General features: G+C 36.5%; 1 protein-coding gene across 2 annotated transcripts in view; it reads right to left on the bottom strand.

Moving 5' to 3' along the window:
• The window catches only part of arid3c (AT rich interactive domain 3C (BRIGHT-like)), an 83,357-nt gene that overhangs the window by 56,283 nt on the left and 9,331 nt on the right, over positions 1 to 17,743 (bottom strand). The window contains exon 3 of one of the 2 annotated variants that reach the window (XM_081366653.1): positions 14,734 to 14,820. The exons of the other annotated variant lie outside the window; for it this stretch is intronic. Coding sequence (XP_081222779.1) covers positions 14,734 to 14,820 — 87 coding nt within the window. The remainder of the gene's footprint in view (positions 1 to 14,733; positions 14,821 to 17,743) is intronic. 2 annotated transcript variants of the gene reach the window in all.

Raw genomic sequence — 17,743 nt, 5'->3', positions numbered from 1 at the left:
GTGTGTCTCTGCATGTATTTACTCAGATGAACACAGAGGACTCAATGTTTTTCTTTTTCTGCCTCTGCTGACAGGTCCTTCAACAAAAGGAGCCTGCCATAGTGGGAGGTCTACTGTGGTAAGTGGCTGCCCTCGCCTCTGTGCTGTCAGCCTTAGCGACATGTCCGCTCGCCCCCTGACACCCGGGAATAATGATATTAGTGGAGGGTGGAGGAGACAGGACGTCAATGGGCAGATTTGTTCAATTTAACCCCCCTGACCCCGTTCGTCCCTTCAATATGTCAGCCAGACCCTTCCCTCTCGTGCTAAGCAGCTACAAGGGGACAGGAACAGAGAAGGCAGAGGAAAGAAATAGAAATAGAAGACTAAAAAAGAAACAGGAGAAGACAAAAGCAAGCAGAAAAAGAAAAAGGGAGGAAAAGAAAATGAATAAAAAAGGACAAGAATACTGCTAGATACTAGAATTTAACTGAGGGACAGTTCACCAAAAATCATTAGCCTATTTACTCACCCTCATGTTGTTACCTGAATGACTCACTATAACAAATAAAATGGAACTCATTGACTCAATAGTCTGGTCAAAACGGTTAACAGCTGGAGGGGAAGATTTTCAGTAATGAATCATAACTTAAATTTTAGCCTGTTCATCATCATATGACTTCAGAAGAATTTGAATAAAGAGCATGGGTCATATGGACCACTTTTAAGATACTTTTATGCCTTGTTTAAGCCCTAAAAGCGCCTTTTCCCATTTGTTATAACTACATGAACACATTAAAAGATAATCTCCTTTAGTGGTCAACAAAATCAAGAAAGTCATGCTGGTTTTAAACAACATACAGTGTGGGCGAGTAAATAATGACTGAGGTTGTCATTTCTGTTTTCAGTTGTTCCTTTAAATATGTACAGTACCATTCAAAAAAATTGGGATGGTTAAGTTTTTTTTAAATGTTTTTGAAAGAAGTCTCTTATGTTCACCAAGGCTGCATTTATTTTATCAAAATACTGTAAAAACAGTAATATTGTGACATAATATTACAATTTAAACATAACTGTTTTCTTTTTGAATATACAGCGGGGGAAATAAGTATTGAGCACGTCATAATTTTTCTCAGTAAATATATTTCCAAAGGTGCTACTGACATGAAATTTTCACCAGATGTTGGTAACAACCCAAGTAAGCCATACATACAAAGAAACAAACAAAAATAAGTTCAGAAATTAAGTTATGTGTGATAATGTGAAATGACACAGGGAAAAAGTATTGAACACATGAAGAAAGGGAGGCACAAAAAGGCATGGAAAGCCAAGACAACTGCTGAAAACTTACAGTAATTAAAAAGCAATCCAGCCCCCTGTCAGTGGAAATTAATAACAGCTGGTTCAGTCCCAAATGATGGCCTACAAAAAGGTCTCATTGCCAAGGTGTCACACAAGACACATCTCATGATGGGTAAAAGCAAAGAGCTGTCTCAAGACCTTCGCAACCTAATTGTTGCAAAACATAATGATGGCATTGGTTATAGGCACCATTCTAAGCTTCTGAATGGTCCAGTGAGCACTTTTGGGGCCATAATACAGAAGTGGAAAGACAATAATTTCCCCATAAATTTGCCTCGACCAGTGCTCCTCGCAAGATTTCTGATAGAGGAGTGAAAAGAATAATAGAATTAGAAATCTTTTGTAGCATAAAAATATACTGTCAATTTTGAAAAAGTCCTTTCTGAATAAATAAAATACATTTATTTCAAAAGAATAAATAAATAAATAAACAAATAAATAACTTACTGACCCTAAACATCTGAACAGTAGTGTAACTTTGCAGCATAATCTACCTAAACAAACTACTGTTCTGAATAAGAAAAGATCTGCAAACTTGTCCCCATAATATGACTTTTCGTCTATGTTTACTCAGTCAAATTTCAAGGCAAGTCAAGTCAAATTTATTTGTATAGCGCTTTTAATAATACACATTGTTTAAAAGCACCTTTATTTATTTATTTTACAGAAAATCATGATGTTAATGTTTATAATATCTTAATATCGCCTTATAGTAGCATTTAGCAGATTAGAGCTGAGCTATAAAATTGCTTACATTTTGGGACATTAAAAGCAATCAAGCATTTGAGATGTGCTATAAAATATATTTTACCATATGCGAGTATACTGTACATGGAAAAAGTATATATCCACCTTGAAACAAAATGTAAAAAAATCAGGCAGTTGAGATTTGCTTTGCAGTGTATATTGCTTTAAGCGAATAATAGTCTATGCAGATAAAGTTGGATATAACAAACTCAGCAAAAAAAAAAAGGATACAATCTTCAGGATACTGTATTTTAAAGAAAATTTTGTAAAATCCATATAAGTTGTACAGATCTTTATTGTAAACGGTCTAAACAATGGCTTCCATGCTTTTTCAATGAACCATAAACAATATTGCACATGCACCTGTGGAAAAGTCCTTAAGACGCTAACAGTTTACAGGCGGTAGACAATTAAAGTCACAGTTCCAATAACTTAGGACACTAAAGAGACATTTCTACTGACTCAGAAAAACACCAGAAGAAAGATGCCCAGGCTCCCCGGTCATCTCCGTGAACAAGCCATAGCCCTGCTGCAGCGTGACATGAGGACTGCAGATGTGGACAGAGCAATAAACTGCAATGTCCGTAATGTAAGGCGCCTAAGACGGTGCTGCAGGGAGACAGGAAGGACAGCTGATTTTCCGTGTGTCCACGTGTCCCCTCAGACGTGTTTGAAAACTTGCAAGTGCCTTGGTGGAATAATGGAGTAACATCTCTCAGCAAGAACTGGCAAATCTGGCTCAGTCCATGAGGATGAGATGGCCACACAAGACACTGACTGCTACTTTTGATATTGCCTTGTTTAGTTTATGTCTCAGTTGTTTTATGTTCATAGAAATATTTACACACAAAAATACATTTTCTGGAAAAAAAGCAGTTGAAAGTGGGAGGATGTTTCTTTTTTGCTGAGTATATAACTTTATATATACAAGAGGAATGGAAACAGCACACACACACACACACACACACACACTCAAATGAAGAATCTGCTCATTGGCTACTCGAACAAAGCAGTGCACCTTGCTCACAGTGCTTGGTTGGCTTCCTCTCCATTCCTCGTTTCTAAAGCATGAATCCTACTCCATGTCTCCAGACATCTGTAAGAGATTGTCTGCATGCTGCTGTAGCACCGTCAGCCAGCTGGAGCCAGGCCAAGTAAACGCTGCCAGAAAAGTCAGCAGGCCACGCGTGTGAACAAACAGTACGGAAAGAGGTCAGAGAAAGTGTTGTGTGACGCAGACCTTAGAAAAAGAGGGAGATTGAAGGGTGGGAGGGGGGATGACAGAGACTCTCGGCACATGAGCCTGCTTTATTTCCCCCATTATGACGGATGGCTTCTTCATTCGACGGCAGCTGCAGCTGCTTTTGGAGAAGCTGAGCAAACATGACACTATTGAAGAGGACTGACTGAGATAACAGCCAGAAAAAACCAGGAGCATGGAATTACAGTTATCTCACCACTCTGTTTGGCACTACTTAAGGCCAGAGATCGATATGGAGGTGTAGGACAAGAGTACATATGTAAATGTTCACTGGTTGACATTGTTCATGTCACATTTGTTTACTGTTGAACACGAATGTAATTTTACTGTTTATCATAAACCAAGGGCAGTTAATCGAATTTTTTTTTTAATTATATATATATATATATATATATATATACTGTATATATATATATATATACACACACATATATGTATGTATGTATGTATGTATGTATGTATGTATAATTCAGTTCAACTAATCACATACAAATATTTGCTGAGAAACCCCCTAAATAAAGATTCAAGTTCCAATAGTGGAAAATTAACTTATTGCAGAATTTACATACAGATGGGGAGAACTATTAATTATAGGGAATCTCAAAACTTTCAGTTTTTTCCAGGTTTAAATTAGATTTAGGGCTTCTCAAATATGTAAAAACCCCATTTGTTCTAATGCTACTGAATACTTGATATTTTATCGCTGTAAAAATATAATTCTTAAGCTTAACAAGGAACTGTGGTCGTTAAAACCCATTAATGAAACAATATCTCTCTAAGATCTGTAGATTATTAGCAGAAACTGATTTCTAAATTCAGCACTCAGAGTGGATTAGTCATTAAATGTGTTTTTCATGAGTGCCATATGGCTCTAATACACTTGGGTCCATGAACAGTTAATCAAAATGGTAGTATAACTCAGACCTCGCCGATGGAAATGCACATATCCGCCTTTAAACCAATATAAAGCTATGTGAATAAATCATAGGTAACCAACGTGAGGCAGTTGGAAACGGTTCTCTCTGTACAAATAAATAATGCAAAACAACACGGCCAAGCAGTAAAACTAAGAAATCCAGACTCATGGATACATGTTCAAAAGTTCAAAATGGCCCTGCATGAGACTTCAATTGGAGCTAACATGAACTATCAAAACTAACTGTGCTGTATGTAATGTTTATGTTTACTTGGTTAAAACGGTAATTGTTTTATGAAATGAATGGTTGAGATTACTGGTTTTATTTATTTATTAGAGAAGTACCCCCCCCCCCAAAAAAAAGAATAATTACTTTATTAAAGCACATTTAATTATTTTTTTAAACAATTTGTTGGAGAAACTGTATAATTTGTATATATATTTGTATAATTGAAAAAACAATATGCAGGTTGATGGTTCTAGTAGAGATCTAAAACTCCAAACAAACAAAGACATCAAACACATTACATATTACAATATGGCTTTATATTACACATTCAAAATTATGCCATTTAAAGAAAAAGTTGGGGGTCAAGATTTTATAATGTTTTTAAAAGAAGTCTCTTAAGCTCACTAAGGCTGCATTTATTCCAGTGATGGCAAAGCTGAATTTTCAGCAACCATTATTCCACATGATCCTTCAGAAATCATATCTAATACGCTGTATTACTATCAATATTGAAAACAGTTGTGCTTCGTAATATTTTTGTGGAAACAGTGATGCATAAGAACAGCATATATTTGAAATATATATATTTTTGTAACAATGTAAAAGCATTTAAATTTAATGCATCCTTGCTCAAGTTCTCAACAAGGAACACTGGAAACAACAATCATTTTCACTAGTATTGTAGTACTAGAGCAATTCAGGGGATGCAATTAGCCTGCACTACACTACTACTTTCATTTGCCCTCGTACTCAGGGAAACTGAATGATGTTGATAGCCAGTGCGGTGATATTGGGTGCTTACAAGTACCAACGAGCAGTAGCATCACTGCGTCTGTATAGAATTTATTACCCGAGACCACCAGCACTAAGTTCATATCACTTTCACCCAGAGTAAAGTTGGGCTGCGGCCAACACTAGCGAACAAAGAGGGAGCCGGAGCCCTGAATAGATCTGTGATGGATGAGCTTGTGTTGACTGCTCTGTGTTATAAGATTTGGTGTGTTTGTGTGTGTGCAGTACAGGGAGAGAGAAAGTGTGTGTGTTTTGTGTATGTATGAGTGGGTCAGGAGGGGCTGGTGTTTCCCACAGCTTGTGCGCGCTGAAGGCAAGGGGCTCTGTCATATCAACAGTGCAGCTTCTGTGTGAGCTAACCTTTTATGGTCTTTGACAGCCAGGCTCAAGATGGCTACCATACCACACAGAGCCATCTTTATTGACCAAATGCTAAAGCAGACCACATTACATTAGCCAAACAACCAATCCAACATCACTGACATTAGCGGTATTAGCATTACATGTAGATACTACACACAGAGGTAACAAACCTAAGCCAGTTCTACAATATGAGCCATCTAACCTTCTAATAACCTGTTTGTTTGGTTTAAAGGATTGGAAAGTTTCATTTCTGTCCTTATTGCTTGTATTGTCAGCTCCGACAGACACATTTTTCATGTAGGATACAGTGAATATCCCTCAGTCACGTCTTGTTTGATTTAGCAGACCTTATAAGTGGGTGAAATGTGTGACTGGTGGCAGTGTGTGTGAGTGAGTGTGTGTGTTCATTGCAAGCTCTGCAATTCATACAATAATGCTGACGTTAACACAATGCCAGTAGAGTAAAAGATGATGAGGCACATGACTGTGTCTACATGTCTAGTCTAAAAATGACTACTCCTCATTTTGTATCCCAAAATAATTTGCAAGTATAATTTGTTAACCAGCAACTTTAATTTAAAGCATACATACTGGGCTGTGTATCAAGGCAAATGTCCTGAGTATATATACTGTGCTTGCATGTGATCTGCATTGCACATGACATCTAAAAGTAATCCTGATTTGTTTTGTGAAGTATTATTTTTCTTTTTTAAAGTGTTAGTTCACCTGAAAATGAAAATTATATAACCATTGATTCACTCTCATGTCATTCCAAACCTGTAACTTTCTTTTTCATGTGGAACACAAAAGAAGATATTCTAAAGAACGTCGGAATACAAACAACATTGGATCCTACCGACTTCCAGTGAATGGACGACAAAAACAAAAACAAAAAACACACTGGCATGTTTAAAATATGTTCTTTTGTTTTCTATAGAAGAAAGAAGTCATACAGGTTTAGAATGACATGAGGGTAAGGTGATTTTCATTTTTGGTCGAACTATCCCTTTTGGTGTATTCCATCATTCTATAAGCTCTATCAGAAAGACACACAACTCATCTAATTGCTATCTAGTTTCTAAATCTGTACTTAACCTGCATCTGCAATAGTTTAACTTCATTATAATAACCTAATTTATATAACAGATGATCACGAAGCACACCATAAATCAATGGACATATGGAGCAAGTCTTTAAATGGAAGGAAATCGCTAGCTTCATCTCATCAATTCCCTTCACGTCACCGATCACAAAGGGAGCATTGCACTGTCACATCACAGCATACGGCCGAGGGGGCGGGGCTTAAACCAACACATCCACTGGGCTCTTTTGTAACAAATTCTTGCCATACAACTAAGATGGATAAATAATTAAAGAAAAAAGGTCAGTCCTGAGAGAGAAAGAGAGAGAGAGGAAGGGGTTTATGAAGGGATGGAGAAGCAGGAGTGGGGAATTGGGGGGGGGGGGGGGTAAGCTATTAAATTTATGACTCAAAGTGCCACATCATCAGTGGGGGATGCCATTTCCTGCCAGAGGAGGGGGTCAAACTAGAATTGCAAAAGCAGATGGTGAAGATATCACCACAAATTATACCTTCAAACACAACTCAAGTTTCTTGTTTAGTGTTCTGGTAAAAAAAATATCCTATCCGTGTTGTTCATCTAATAGGTCTGAATGTTCAAAATGTAATGCTAACCAAAACCATTTCTCTTATTGTAAATATGCTGATATCAGTGGAATCATGATACCACAGACTAACTGAAATATTTAGTGTTAAAACCAATATTATCACAACTTCTTTAGCATTTCTTATTCAGGCAAAAAGAAGAAGTGCAATTAACCATAGTTATTATTTGAAGACATTGCTAACACCCATTATGCATGGCAAGTTCCCTTAGATCACTTATACACCATTTAAATGTTTGGGGTCGGTAATTTTTTTTGTTTGTTTTTTAGGATTTTTTTTTTTTTTTGATGATGATGAATAGATAGTTAAAAAGAACAATATAAAAAAAATAGAAATAATTTTGTAACAAAAGCCTTTAATGCCACTTTTGAATACTTTAATGCATGTTTACTAAATAAAAGCATTAACACAAAAAAATCCTACTGACCTCAAACTTTTGAACGTTAGAGTATATACAGTATAGTAGTAGTTTAAAGCACTACATAGTAGCTGAAATGCTATCAATGCATTTACTTGTTATAATCTTAACTATGTCTTTAGAATCCTTGTCACGCTCAATTCTCCTTGTAAAGACCATCTGGAAATGATCTGGTGAACAGCACTGGCCTGTCAAATTTACTGTTTATCATAAAACATTTGTCTAAGCAGATGATACACAGCAGGACCACAACGTATAAGCCAACAAAACGACACTGACAGAAGAGGACTTTAAGTAACAACTTTACGGCACTAGCTCTGAATTATTGAAGAGAGGGAATATGAGTCGTGGTCAGACTCAGCTCTGAGGAATCCGGCACATTTCTCCTGCAATCGACAAAGAAGTGGAACAAACATGAGCTTGTCAGAAATACACACTGAAGCTATGTGGAGACACAGTTGAGCGGTGAGTGATGAGGGGTGAAAGGTGAGCACTATATATACACACATCTACACACACAACACGCCAACGATAGACATCACACCTTCCTAAGAAATGCAGATCCATATAATTTACTCCATATATTTCAATTGGCAAATGACACACTATCGCACAGGTTTTAAGAACGAGAGGATTGTTCTACCAATCGCCTTACGGGATAGTGTGTGCCACGGCTGATTTCACTAACCCTTTGATCTCCTTAATGATCAGTGACCAAGTGAGGAATCTATGCACAGCAAGCCTAGTTTTATGGCGATGAGAGGGGGTGAGGTCTACAAATAGGTCAAAGGTCATCAGATTCTGCTTATGCTAAACAGAAACGAAGAGTCAGCAAGCTTATGCTAGATTTCACAGAGGCAAATGCTGATTAGAGAGGATCATGTTTCTCTGGGAGCCATCTTAAAGTGACAGTAACAATTTTTTTCTTGATTTGGAAGTGTTACAGTTCTGACTTGATATTAATAATAAAACATAGTCTGACAATATAGATCATTTACAATATTGCTGTTTTTACTTTATTTTAAATCAAATAAACGCAGCCTTGGTGAACATAAGAGACTTCTTTTAAAACCATAAAAAAAATCTCATTAACCCCAAACTTTTAAAAGGTAGTGTGCCTCGCCACGCAATTGTGTAGCAAGGTCCCTGTACAAGCTACTTCCTCTCTGCTATGTGCTGTAAATTTTTATTGGTCAGCGATCACCCCCTGAGAAGGGGCCAGATCTAGTGCACGAGCTAAGAAGAATTCAGTTCTTGTGCCTAGGATCTAACTCAAACTCAAACCCAAACTATAGAGGTCTTCACTGGATGTTTCTTTTTTCTCAAAAGGGTTCGTTATTGATCTTTCATCCCCCTTGTGAGCAGCCTTGAATAATCTGTTTCCCTCTTACTTCTTTTCTACACAGTTTATCATGAGCGCTGAGGGGGAAAATGGAATCAAGGAAGGAAAACAAATCCATTATCTTGTCAAAATTCTATTTAACTTCATTAGGCCTCATCCTTAGAGAAGTGGATAATGTCTTTGGTTGATAACATTGACCACACTGTTAAAAAGCAGCCAATCATGATTGTAACAAGTTTCGACCCCAACAGCTTCATCAATACACAAAAATGATGCATGGCTGCACTTTTATTAGTATACAAAAAAATCATCTTACATTATCTGTGATTTCAGCAGCACAACTTTTACTGCTTTTTGTTCACTGTATAAACAAGTTGACAGACACTTGCTCTGTTGCCCAATTTAATGTGCTATTTGGTTAGAGATAGGCCGGACAAACCAAAGTGAGGATGTACAGCTCTCTAGGACAGCTGTGGATCTATGGCATTATGAGATATATCTGGTTTCTATTGATTTAGTGAGGACTTCAATCAGAATTGACTGATTGCTTCCCCGTACCACTTTGAGGGAGGAATGCCGTGAAATGATCTGGAGTATTACACGGGTATGACTTTAAGCTCTATTAATCCAATTGTGCACACGTGTATATAAATTAGATACTAGCTGGACTGGCTATTTTAAGGAAACAATTCTCACCTGTGAAACAAATAGAGGGAGAAAAAAGTATGATTTTTTAAAATTAATCCTGCATAAACATTTTATGCAGAAATAACATTGCTATCATAGCAAAATATCAAATCGGCATGCAATTCGCATCCTATGCAAGAAGTAAGGGTGCTCCAATCAGGATTTTTGGGGCCAATCACCGATCACAGGAAGCAGTATCGACTGATACCGATCACCATTAACAATCATGGAGTCTATATGAAGCCTTCTTTTTATCATATAGCATTATTTATATGAATGCTCCAATCAGTATTTTATTGCAATCAGGCTTTTTTAGACTTTTTCCAAAAAAATAAATGAAGTAAAATAATTACGTCACCTAATGTTTGGTCACACAATGCAATTTTGTTTTTACAATGGGTCAATGTTGTTGCACAATAGCAAACATACAGTACAAGCCTGATTTCAAACTTTGAATTGGATTTACAAAAAAGGCAAGTAAACAAATAAACAAATTACAAAAGAAAAATACAGTGCTTTAAGTACAGTGCCTAACAGTAGTATTCACATAAGAAATACTACAGAAATTTAATAAAGAATCAAATGTAAAATAACACTGAATAGTCTTCCCTGAATAAATTAAATGCATAATAATCATTACAATTAAAGTTACAAAAGTTCTTCAGTCAAGAGCAGCGAGTGATTTTTCTCTTTATCTTTTGTTGTTTGATTAACATTAATGACACAGACAGTAGCAGGTTTATTAGGCTTCTGTCACTTTTTTTTATGCACGGATCCAATATACTGTTACACACGCGTTTTCTTTCTCAACTGTTTACGTTCACTAAAGACATAACCGACTGTGTTTACGAGGATGCTCCCCAAGACAGTAATTTTGACATACCTTTGTGTGTTTTTGACCATTAGTGCAATTAGCCACAAACAGAAGAAATTAGTTTGATACTTGCAAGCTGTTTTTGAGACTGCTTTATGTGCGAGCAAGAGCTGAATGGTTTAAACACGCTACGCTTATTGTCACGGTTCTGTTTAGTTAGTTTCATTTTTATGGACTTTTAGTCTGTTATTTTCAGTCACATGTGTTTCCTTTGTTTAGTTTCCCGCCACTTATGAGTTGTCATGGTTACTGATATGATTAGTTCTCTTAGTTCAGCTGTGTCTCCTTATTAACCTTGTTTATACACTGAAAAAAATGATTCGTTGAAATGAATACATTTTTTTAATTGAAATGAATCAATTATTTTAATGTGATTAATATTTTTTTTGATTTTATCTACATTTAAACAAATGCATTAAGTTGAACTTAATCAATTTTAGTTCAACTTAATGCATTTGTTTAAATGTAGATAAAATCAACTGAATGCAACCACTTACGATAAAATTTTTTTTTATTAATTTCAACAAATAATTTTTTTCAGTGTACCACAACTTAACTTCCTTTGGAGCCTCAGTTCATTGTCGGTTGTTATTTGTGGACAGCACACGGTTTCGTATTGTTGGAGTTTCTTGTTAAATAAATCCTGTTATTCTTGTAACCTGCCTTCATCTTCGTCATCTCTGGATCGGCATTACACTTATAGTGCAGATGCGATGTGGTGATGTGAAGACATTTGCACATTTTGAGAGAGAGAGAGAGAGAGAGAGAGAGAGAGAGAGAGAGAGAGAGAGCACAGATTCGCTTGTGCTGTTCGTGAAATTATGTATCAGAGAAAGTTTTCAAATTACTAATTTGTCAAAAGCTATTTAATAAAGATGTATGAATTGAACCTCACCTTCAACATTATAATTATTTTACAAGTGCCGGATAGAGACTGCGACGGCGCTGCTGCAAGCATGTCATGTAGGCTATGCTGTACCTCTCGCGGCAAGTGTGTGTCTTTTTGCGTCATCAGCCTGAGATTGGTTTCTGAGATCGGCAAATTGAGAGATCGCCGATCGAGTGATTAGAAGCGATTATCGGCCGATAGCGATCGTTAGCCAATCAATCGGAGCACCCCTAGCAAGAAGCCCATTTTAAGCTGTCCCTTCCTCTGCGGAAGTACTGATATTGAATACAAGTGGAACTGAGTTAAGAATAGAATGAAACAGAAAATGAAGTGCAATTGGTACACATGCGCTACAAACATTCAATAGTCACTATCAGAGGATCCTGATGCTCTTACACAATATTGAAATCTTCCACAAATGGCATGGACAAAAGCAGCCTCTGAACTTCAGTACACAATAAAAGTAAAGAGCAGAGTCCACTTTCTTTTTGCTCTGCTGACAGCTGGAATTTGATTGGTTCAACAGTTTGTTGTTACCGTAATTCACATATAAGGCAGCAAAAAATTGCGTTGCGACGTTCGTCTGTTATAGGACAACTTAGTTTGAATAAACGAGCAGACACTGATTAGCTATTTGATCGCCTAAATAAAAAAAAACATAAATTAATATTTGTGTAGTGTTCAATGTTGTTATCGATAGAGATACGCAGATGGGGTATTATTTCATCCGCAACCGCATCACAAAACTCATCATCCGCACCAATGTTTTTGGACCAAATTTCAAAGCCGCACCCGCCCGCCATCCGCTGATTGTTTTGCGGTCTATGGACGATGCAATGCTCTGCTGACGCGAGCCGCAAGAAAGCCCTTGTCTGTTCTAGAAAGGATGCAGCAAAGATATTTAATGCTAATGTATGAGGCATAGGCCTACGCTTAGTTTCATTCATTTACGATGAGATGCGCTCTAGTTCACAATGCAATGCAAGTGAACGCGGCGCACCGGCGCCTCCATGTCACGGTTATTATATTGTCTGCTATATTGTCTGCTATATTTTTATTAAATGCATGCAATTGGTTGATGAAACATTTATTAAAATTAATATACAATTTATACAAAACGAAATTCGCTTTAAAGAAAGGCTTTCTACAAAGAAAAACTTAATGAAGTGATAAAAATCAGGTCTGACGATTTACAAAACAAAACTTGCATTGGTACTTGGCAAAGAATCAAATACAGTTGGAAACGACGTAGACCATTAATGACACAGACTGTTAACAATTGTTTTTAATTAGTATTTAAACATTCTCTATGATAAAAAATGTTTGTAAAAAATATTTTAATACCATGGTTTTGGCGGTTATAGAGATCTAATGACGGTGTTCAACTATAAGCGTCGGTCTCACGGTTATATACTAACCGTCACACCCCATCTATGACAGCGTATATTTATATGGTGATAAACGCATCTCACTGTTTATAAATTAATATTAGTCTTGCTTATTGAATAAATCACTGACAACCTGCATTCAGTGATACCAATCTATATATTCTTTAAAGACCATTAGAAAACTACACTACAATAACAAGTACATCTAAAAAATTACTAAAAATTAAAAATAGAATTTACTGGACTTCTTAATTAAACCTCATCAAAACATAATAAATGTTTAAATGTAAAAAAAATAAATAAAAAAAATCATGTGTTCACTACGACTGGCAAACTGGAGAAAATCAAACCTTCCTGCTTCTGAGGCTATGTGCTTGACGAATTCTCTCCAGAGGAAAAAAAACATCAAAACTACAGGCATTCAAGACGAATTTAAAAATACCCACGTTATGTTTCTTCTCATTTCTTCACAAACCACATTTCTCTGGCTGTCCCCCAGAGGTTAGTGTTAAGTGTTTACTGTTGCTTTTTATTTTAAAATGTGAAAATATTTTAGGTTTTGGCCTTCTTTAACAACAGAACCAGATGGAAAAAACACAAACCCTGTGAGCAAAACGCAACACAAGCTTGTTTTCATTTCAAATATTTCATAGTTCCCTTCAGACCTGATAAATCATCTTTACAGCAACAGGAAAGGAATTGGGTGCAGGGCAAATTCTGTAAAACAAACAATCCCTAGGATCCAGTGGCATCTGATGCTGTTTCAACTATTAATTGTTCCCTGTTTTTTCACTGCCATGGCACCAGCAAGCAGAGGTTTCTTTTACTGACCTGCGAATCTTTTAGCACGGAGGTGTGGAAGTCAGTTGGAAGTCAATGACATCCATGGCAATAGTACTGAAATGGCTCTTGTTAAATGAGTGAAATGATCAACGGCTTTAAAACAGAGCTGTCTTCTGCATTAAAGCGTCTGCTGTAATTGAGGTTTCTTTCATGAAGGTGGGGAATGTTGTATCACATGCCTGTGGAATTCAGGCTCTAATTGACCCTTAAATTCATTGCTGGCCATTAAAAACAAAGCAGGCCTTCTATGCTGCATGTGGGTTGTGAACTATGTAGGGCACTGGCCGGTCAGTTGAGTAGCACTTATTCATGAATTCAGCACTGGATTAAATTGGACCTTGATAGTATCACACTTTGTAGTTAGGACAGACATTACTTTGTCTCACAAGTGGCTTGTTGATGCTTTGCTACTGAATTAATTCTTCCTTCAAATAAATGAATCAGGTTACATTAAGTGGTTTCATGGGGTTTAAATAAAAAGTTTACGTTCGTGCATGTGTTCTACATCTACCTCTTTTAAAGGGATAGTTCACCCAAATATGAACATTCATTCATAATTTACTCACCCTTATAACGTTCCATATCTATATGACTTTATTTATTCTGTGAAACATAAAAAAAAGATATCTTGAAAAATGTCTTTTTTTTCTTTTCTTTTTTTGTCAAAACAATTAAAGCCAATGGGGTGCAAAACCATACAAAAACATTTTTTTTTTTTTTTTTTTTTTATTCGAGTGAACTATCCCTTTAAATGACTTGGGAGAGTTTGTACAAAGATTCCACACTGGTCTTTGTCTTTAACACTATCATTGAAACAGGCGCGAGTTAGTTCTCCAGAATGTCACTACTGTTTGGTTGGAGCGGTTGTTACATAGAGGCCTGAGGCCAGTAAAAGGGGGTGTGCGTGCAATTTGAATGAAGAGATGAGGAATGGGGGGGTGGGGGTGATTACTGACCTCCTGAATCAGAGAAGAAGAGCCACCGCCACCGAAAGCAACACTCGAATCTTTCAGCTTCCTTCCTGGCCCGCTGCCTTGGCCTGACTGAACACATGTCAAGGGCAAAACTGAAATCACGGGCTGAGACGTAGAAAGAACTACATTTGACTCATGCTAATGAAGTCAGCAATGAAAGACGGCATTTGTTTTAAACAAAGTAAAGGTCACAACACAAAACATTCTGGTGTTAGTTGCTTTAGTACCAGACATTGTACTAACAGGCAAGTGAGTTGGATTAGCCATACAATTTTATATTTGCATTCATATTCTCAGACAACAGCCCTTTCATTTTTCTTTCCACCCCCATTTTACCCTTACATACTTCTCCCTGTCTATTCACTTTTTTTTCAACCCCAAAACCTGCCGTCTGTGCTCCATTATCTTAAAATCTCCTGTGGGATTAAGCAACAAGCTAATTTACTAATGTTACATGTGATCTTTAGCCCCATGTGTGTCTCTGAATCAGACTGAATGGGTCAGGCTGAGATTACCCTCCATCTTATAAATGATTCAACTGCTGAGGAAAAGGGTGTTACTACTAGCATTACACTAACAGTTTACATAAACAGACAAAACTAACACAAAGATGTCAAATGGACTTGATCGATTTGGTTTCAAAATGCAAGAGAACACAATCATCAGTTATAACTGTAAATATTCAATGATGTTCCCAGCAAATTTAAAAACGACACATTTGACACCAGCTTCTAATCAGGTGTGATGCAGAATAGTAACAAGCAAAAAAATAAAGTTAATTAAAATTCATTTAGTTTATTATATTCTCATAAATTTTTGATAATTTTGGTCATTTTGTGATCTGCATCAATAATGCAGAAAAGTGGTTTTGGAACCATTTCAGATATTTCAGTATTGATACACATCGAAATATAAATATTTTTGAAAACACTAATTCGTAGGGATGCACAATTTGGCCAAAAATGTTGTGATTACTAAAACAATTATTATTATTATTTTTACTAAATAAAATTTAACATAATGAAACTATTTATATATTTCCCTGTACAATAAAAAATACTATATAATAATATTTATGGCAGTCTTAATTTCTTCATTTTCAAACATTAAACTATCAAACTTTTATTTGGCAGGAACCCTTAAAACTTTTCTTTTGTTGACTACAGACGGTTTATCCAATTTTTTTTCATACACCCCATGACGCTTTGCGCAAATTATGGCAGTAACTTAAACTGTAAACAATCAGTGAAAGGTTCAATCTATGAAGGCAATAATATGCTTTTTTTTATAAAAACTTGGTACAATGAACTGACATTTTTCTACGCACCCTTCAACCATTGAACATTAAAAGGAAACTTAAAAGTGTAAAAGCATTAACATTACTACAACAGACCATAAATAACCCCAAAAGCTTGATTCTTTCCGCATGAATATTACAGATGGGTTAAATTTCACTGTAGTTATATTTGTCTATATTATGTAACGTGTTGTAGAATTGACTTGAGTAATAATATTCAAACATGCTTTCCATCATTTTGAGTTTGACATAACAAATGTTCTATTTACCTGCTGTAGAAACTTTCCAGTAAACACTGCTAATAGGGATTAGAAGTGAAAAGGGGAGACAATTCAATTTTTAAAGCATCCGTGTGAAAACAAACCTGGAATGAGACGTGAGGATTTGGGGAGAAAAACGAGGGATTCTTAGTAAATTACAGTTAATCATTCATGTGATATATCGTAAATTAAAACGGGAGAGCAGACCACAAATGTGCAGTATATGTTGTCTTATCATACTATTAAAGAGGAATACAAAGGAAAAAAAGAAAATAATCAGAGGGAAAAGAATGCGGCCACAGATATTCTTGTGATGCCACATCACATTAAATTACCAAGTGTTACGTTATTCTTCTGATGTCTGAAAATAAAACGGAAACTGTACACCTCATTCAGTCAAACTGGCAGATAAAGTTTATTTGTAGCGCAACCTTATTATTGGAAATTATTTGTTTCAGTCTTTTTGAGTAGAAGTTTCCCAAACCGAAAGTGCCTCTGGCTCCAATAATTCAAAGCGCAATAGGCTCGTCAGGAAAACGGTGGATAACCGCTTCTCATTGCAAGTATGGGAAGATGTCAAAATTATACAACATTCCCTTAAACCAGATTACACAAATAGTCCTTCAGGCAAGCCACCAACTAGTCAGTTTTGCAAATCCCTAGAATTAAACGCATCTTCTGGATGTGACTGTGTTACATCATGCAGCCGTTTTGTGCAGTGTGGTCAGACAAAGTGCTTGTCACTGGACACTTGTTGCATCACACCTAATTAGAACACAATGCGTACTATATGGACATATCTAAATGCTTGACCAAACCAATCAGACAGTAATAAACTCATATAAACACACACAAAAAATGTGTGTGTGTGTGTGTGTGTTTTGTGAGGGATCATTAGGATGGGGGGATGTGCTGATGAAGCTAATCCTGTAAAGAGAGTATCTGATTCTGACCGTAAGCCTAAGACACTCAATGCTTGATTCCTCCCTATCTTTCATTACAACTCTTCACCTTAATGAATGCTGACACGTGAGGCCATATGGGCCAAGACTGATGACATGAGACCTCAGCTGCTGCCTGCTGCCATCTAATACTCACTGCACTGTATGTGTCTTACTGATACTGACACAAGGAGAAATGAAAACACTTTAGCTCCAAAAACTAAAATGTAAAGCCAAAACCAATATGATCTAAAAGTGTTTTACTGCTGAGCTCCAGCTTAGCCTAAACACACTGCAAAAGATCAGGCATTCCTTTACTGGCCATTACTCTTGAACTGAAGGTAAAACGGCTCTGTATGTCCATTAATAGCTCATTTACTTCAAGTACCAAGAAAAATGTATGATGAACCTTGCACAGAGTGTGCAGTAAATGACCTTAAAACAATATATCACATGTATGTATAATGATAATATGGCATTGCTGCACTCAACGC

The sequence above is a fragment of the Scardinius erythrophthalmus genome, assembly GCF_964197995.2.
Source record: "Scardinius erythrophthalmus genome assembly, chromosome: 5".
Lineage (NCBI taxonomy): Eukaryota > Metazoa > Chordata > Actinopteri > Cypriniformes > Leuciscidae > Scardinius > Scardinius erythrophthalmus.
Note: the sequence above shows the minus strand (reverse complement) of the source record. Positions and strands in the feature narration are given on the sequence as shown.